Source organism: Amblyomma mixtum, chromosome 1 (assembly GCF_055824585.1).
Source record: "Amblyomma mixtum isolate Tamu chromosome 1, ASM5582458v1, whole genome shotgun sequence".
Lineage (NCBI taxonomy): Eukaryota > Metazoa > Arthropoda > Arachnida > Ixodida > Ixodidae > Amblyomma > Amblyomma mixtum.
In genome coordinates, this window is record NC_143012.1 from 64,889,917 (window position 1) to 64,895,125 (window position 5,209).

General features: G+C 50.5%; 1 protein-coding gene across 1 annotated transcript; it reads right to left on the reverse strand.

The window, feature by feature from the left end:
• Nucleotides 1-763: 763 nt before the first annotated feature.
• Nucleotides 764-3,754, reverse strand: LOC149366529 (uncharacterized). The gene is made up of 3 exons (XM_089571223.1): nt 3,329-3,754; nt 1,759-2,071; nt 764-1,068 (listed from the first exon to the last, which is right to left on the reverse strand). The coding sequence occupies exons 1-3, from the start codon at nt 3,752-3,754 to the stop codon at nt 764-766; spliced, it is 1,044 nt and encodes a 347-aa protein (XP_089427349.1).
• Nucleotides 3,755-5,209: the final 1,455 nt, after the last annotated feature.

A 5,209-nucleotide genomic window follows, 5' to 3' on the forward strand; every position in this document is an offset into this window, starting at 1 on the left:
ATCCATGGCTCTGTTCGCAGTAATGAGGTATGTAATGTGGTCCCCCACGGACGCCTTACGCCCCCTGTCGGAGCGGACGACAACTATTTTATTAGTTGTCGTGTGCTCTAAAAGGGAGCGTCAGGCATCCGTGGGTGACCTCATCGCTTCGAATCCGCTCCCTCTGACGTCATAACCATTTCGACCAACCGAAAAGCGTGACACCTCTGCTGACAACCTTCTGTCGACAATGATGAGGCATTAAAGGCTTTCGCCTGAAAATGGGCGACGCCAGTTACAAAGCATAATGCCACCTGCAACCGCCCGACTAAACTTCAAAAGGCGTAGGAAATTACGGGAAGAGGACGGGAATTCGCGCAGTGCATTATGGATGTGCTGGGCTCAGACTCAAGCTCCGATCATGTAATCAGTCCTCGTTTTCATTAAAGAGTCTTTTTTTTTTAACCGGTGAACGCTTACACGCTGATTAGTAGAAACGCGCTAACACCTGTTCTTACAAAAGCGCACTAACGATTCCGGCAGTCCTGATTGCACTTCCCACTTAAGAAATCTTATAACGTAACTGTTACGTTCTACCGGCCAAAGGCCGGCAGCAACGTGATGAAAACAGGCCGATTCGCAGAGCAGTAAAGACGCCCCTTTATTTCCAGCTCGGAAATATATAGAGAAAAGAAAAGAGAGAAAGAAGGAAAGAAGGACCATCGACGCATGCGCGGAGAGGCGCATGTGGTCCCGATTGTGTTATCTGCAGCATACCTTTCTCCTAGTAGCCGTAGCGCTCCACTGGCTTTTTGGTTCTTGTGGACCGACGTAGCTCAGGAACAGACGCCTCGGGGAGGTCTTGAGCCTCGTAATTCGGTGTTCCTAAGGTCGTAGGAGGAGATTCTTCAGGACTCGACGTTTCCCTGCTTCCGTCTGTGTCTGATGAGCGTTTGCGGATCTGGTCGACATGGCGTCGAACGACTCCGTCCTCAGTTGCCACAGTGACTAGACGGGCACCACTCGTAGATTTCACTTTTCCTGGTGTCCACTTTTCTCCTACGCCGTAGTTGCGCACATAAACGGCATCTCACGGGACGAAGTACCAACTGGCGGAATCAGCCGCTGGATTTTTGGGCATTTCGTGGCTCCTAGGAGGAAAACACATGTCTAGTCTTGTACGCAAACGGTACCCAAGAAGAAGTTCGGACGGTGCAAACCCTGAAGCCTGTGGCGAATTCCTGTAGTTACAAAGAATTCTTGCAAGAGCAGTTGCCAACTCCACACCAGGCATTCTCTTCAAACCGTCCTTGATAGTTCTCACGGCCCGTTCTGCGAGACCATTGCTTTGAGGGTGATAAGGTGGGGTCCGGATATGCTCGATTCCATTTTTCTGCAGAAATACAGCAAACTCGGACCCGGTAAAGGGGGTACCGTTATCCGTAACTATGGTGCGGGGCAATCCAAACCTGCTAAATAAGGTTCGCATGCAGTCGGCAGTGGCAGTAGCGGTTGCTCTAGATACTGGAATGGCTTCTATCCAATTGCTGTGAGCGTCGACGATTACCAACAGCATCTTGTTACTAATAGGCCCTGCGTAGTCGGCATGCAGCCGTGACCACCTCTCGTGCGAAATCGGCCAACCGACGGGGTTCCGCGCAGGTGGCATGGGCTGCGCCTGCACACAGCTTCGACACTCCGAGACCACCCTACAAATTTCTTGATCTAGCCCGGGCCACCAAAAACTAGCCCTCGCCTTTATCTTCATGGTAGACGCACCCTGATGAGACTCGTGTAGCATCTTCAACAGTTTCTCACGCGCAGCACTTGGTATCACGACACGATGGCCCCAGTACAACAGCCCCTTCTCCACAGACAACTCATGTCGCCTTTTCCGGAATTCCACCACTTCCCGGTTGTCACCTTCCACGACGGAGGGCCATCCTTCTGTCACGTACCTGCATATCGCTTGCAAAAACCCGTCAGCTGCTGCAAGTGCTTGAATCTCTTGGTGGGAAACGGCTGGCTGGTCCCATTCGTCCATCATGATAAGCACCATTTCCGACAGATCTTCGGTTTCCGCTTGCGGCTCCTGCAGCGATTGAGGCAAACGGCTTAAAGCGTCAGAAATTAGCATCTGTTTGCCAGGTTTGCAGACGAGCTTGTACTTGTATGCCCCGAGCAAAAGCGCCCAGCGCTGAATTCGGGCGGCAGCCATGACAGAAGTTTGACGATCCTGTCTGAGAAGACCCAACAAGGGGCGGTGGTCCGTTACAAGCGTGAACTCACGTCCCAACAGGTAATCGCGGAACCGTGTCACGCCAAACACCAGGGCTAAAGCTTCTCGCTCAATTTGGGAGTATTTTCTCTCAGCTGAGGTAAGCGTCCGTGATCGGAAACCAATGGGCCTGTCTTCTCCATTTACTCGGTGGAAAAGGGCAGCTCCGACACCGTAAGGCGAAGCGTCGCATTCCAACATCAACTCCAGCTGCGGATTAAAGTACGTTAGCACTGGGGCTGAACACAAAGCTTCCTTGGCCTTCTGAAATGCCGAGTCTTCTTTTTCTTGCCAAACCCATTTTGCACCTTTTTCAAGACGGCTGTACAACGGTGCCAGCAGAGTGGAAAGATTTGGCAAAAATTTGTTGTAAAATGTAACCAGTCCCAAAAAGGACCGCAACTCGGCAACATTTCGCGTTAAAGGGGCTAGCCTGATTGCATCCACGTGCTTCTCGAGCGGGTGTAATCCTTCAGCATCAATAAGAAGGCCAAGATATGTCACTGATTGTTGACCGAACTTGCACTTGTCGCAACGAAGTTTGATACCGTTCTCGCGGAAACGCTGTAGCACCGCTTGCAGGTTTACATTTTCAGCCTTGCTGCTCTCGGCTATCAGGACATCGTCTAGATAAGCCTGAGTCCCTTTTAGTCCTTGCAACACCGATTCAATTTTCCGTTGAAATATCGCTAGCGCTGATGCGATCCCAAACGGTAACCTGTTGTAGCAAAAGAGCCCCTTTTGTGTGCTTATCACCGCTAATTTCCGCGAGTCTTCATCTAGCTCGACCTGATTGTAGGCATCGCGAAGATCTAGCACACTGAATTTTTTTCCTCCACATAGGTTTGCAAAAATGTCGTCGATGACAGGCAAGGGGTACTGCTCAACACCGCACACAGGGTTTAGTGTCACCTTGAAGTCCCCACAAATGCGCACTGTTCCGTCCTTCAAAACTGGCACGATGGGCGTTGCCCATTCATAATGAGGGACTGGCGATATTATTCCTGCTGAGACTAATCTGTCAAGCTCCTTAGACACTTCATCACACAGCGCAAAAGGAACTTTCCTTGCCTTGAAGAACTTTGGGTTTGCTCCAGCCTTGATGTGCAGTCGGGCTGGCGGGCCTTTCATGAGACCAACGCCCTCAGTGAAGAGGTCGGAGTGTTGCTGGAGCAGCGTCGGCACGTCCTGCAAGGTTTGTCTTGCCACGGGAGCCTTCGAATAGACGCTCAGCACTTGAATGCGTTCGTCTGTTAATTTTTTTAGCAGGTCCCGACCGCAAAGACTGGGGCCATTGCAGTCTAAAACAGTCAGACTGCACTGCACTGTTGCACCTTCATATGAAACTGGCATTGTCAATGCACCCAGGAGCGGCAACTTTCCCAGATAGCATGAAAGCTGTACTTCAGACTTCTGTAGCTGCGGCCATCGATGAGAGTGCAATTCGTAAATGCTCTTGGGAATTACGCAAACAGGGGAGCCGGTATCGATGTCCATCATTATTTCGATGCCATTCCACGTAAACGGTTTCCTGATGGGGGGTTTCTGTCGGCTGTGCCGTTACTGCTAGCATTCTACTTCGCTCATTTGCCGGACACATTTTAGCTAAATGCCCTGGCCGTGCACACTTGTAAAATTTGCGCTTGATTAGCCGACAAGCCTTGGTCTTATGACCATGCTTACCGCAACATTTGCATTGTTGTACGCCCTGCGACTTCGCGCGCGACTCGTATTGACCAGAGAGCTTTAGCAATCTCGCTTGTTCTTGGTCCATAACAATACCTTGCGAATCGCGCTCAGCGCTCTCTGCGGCAAGGACAAGAGCCTCGGCTTCCTCAAGAGTCAGATTTTTCGTCGCTAGCAGCTGCTTCTGCACATTCTTGGACCGGACGCCGCACACAATACGGTCCCTTATCATTCTGTCCAGCGCAGTTCCAAAATTGCAATTGTGTGCCAACTGCCGTATTGCCACTATGAATGCATGTACAGATTCTCCTCCTTGCTGGCAGCGATGGAAGAACTTGAAACTTTCAGAAATTTCATTCGGTACCGGGTCGTAGTAGCTGTTTAGGGCCTGCACAACTTCTTTGTAGGTCAGGGCGCTAGGCTTTCGCGGTGCTACCTTCCCGTTCAAAATTTCTATCGTACTTGTTGCAAGCGCAGCTACCAGCAAGGCTCTTTTCTTGGTATCGTCCTTCACATCATTCGCTTCGAAATAGGCTTCCACCTTGACTAGGTACGCCTGCCACTTATCTTTTTCGTCTTCAAATTCCGGTAGCCTGTGTGCCATGGCTGGTGGTGGGCTCCTTCTGCTTCGCTGTCGTGCTTGGGCGTATATGCTGGCGTCCTTGCTGCAGCAGAATCCTCGTCGCCACTGTTACGTTCTACCGGCCAAAGGCCGGCAGCAACGTGATGAAAACAGGCCGATTCGCAGAGCAGTAAAGACGCCCCTTTATTTCCAGCTCGGAAATATATAGAGAAAAGAAAAGAGAGAAAGAAGGAAAGAAGGACCATCGACGCATGCGCGGAGAGGCGCATGTGGTCCCGATTGTGTTATCTGCAGCAGTAACGTACACTTATGGCCGTGGTATGCCAGTTATAATTACAACGTGCAGTCGAAAGCCTAATTAGTTTATAGATGCCCCTGTAGCGTTCGTCGAGCTCTATAGTCCTTCATTTGTTCAGAGAACAGCTCCAAACACTGACTATTATTACTGCTACACCAACCACTGTATTGCGGGTTGGTCTGCTTTACGTTAGTTACGGTCTTATTATGAACGCGTGACAGTATGGTTATCCATAATTCATGTAATATCAGGAGCAAAAGTTGCACACAGCATGCAGCAGCCGCCAGAGTTCAGGAAAGGAAAACTGCTTCGCAGTGCAGTTTCCAGGCCTCATTCGGGGTTGATACAGCTCATTTGATAAGGGACCCTGCCACGTCGTACAGAC

Coding starts and splice junctions, on each gene's coding strand:
- LOC149366529 (XM_089571223.1), bottom strand. CDS start 3,754: ATGGACATCGATACCGGCTCCCCTGTTTGCGTAATTCCCAAGAGCATT. Junction 2,072..3,328: donor CAAACCCAAAGTTCTTCAAG/GCAAGGAAAGTT, acceptor CAATCGCTGCAG/GAGCCGCAAGCGGAAACCGA. Junction 1,069..1,758: donor GCTACACGAGTCTCATCAGG/GTGCGTCTACCA, acceptor TCGTCCCGTGAG/ATGCCGTTTATGTGCGCAAC.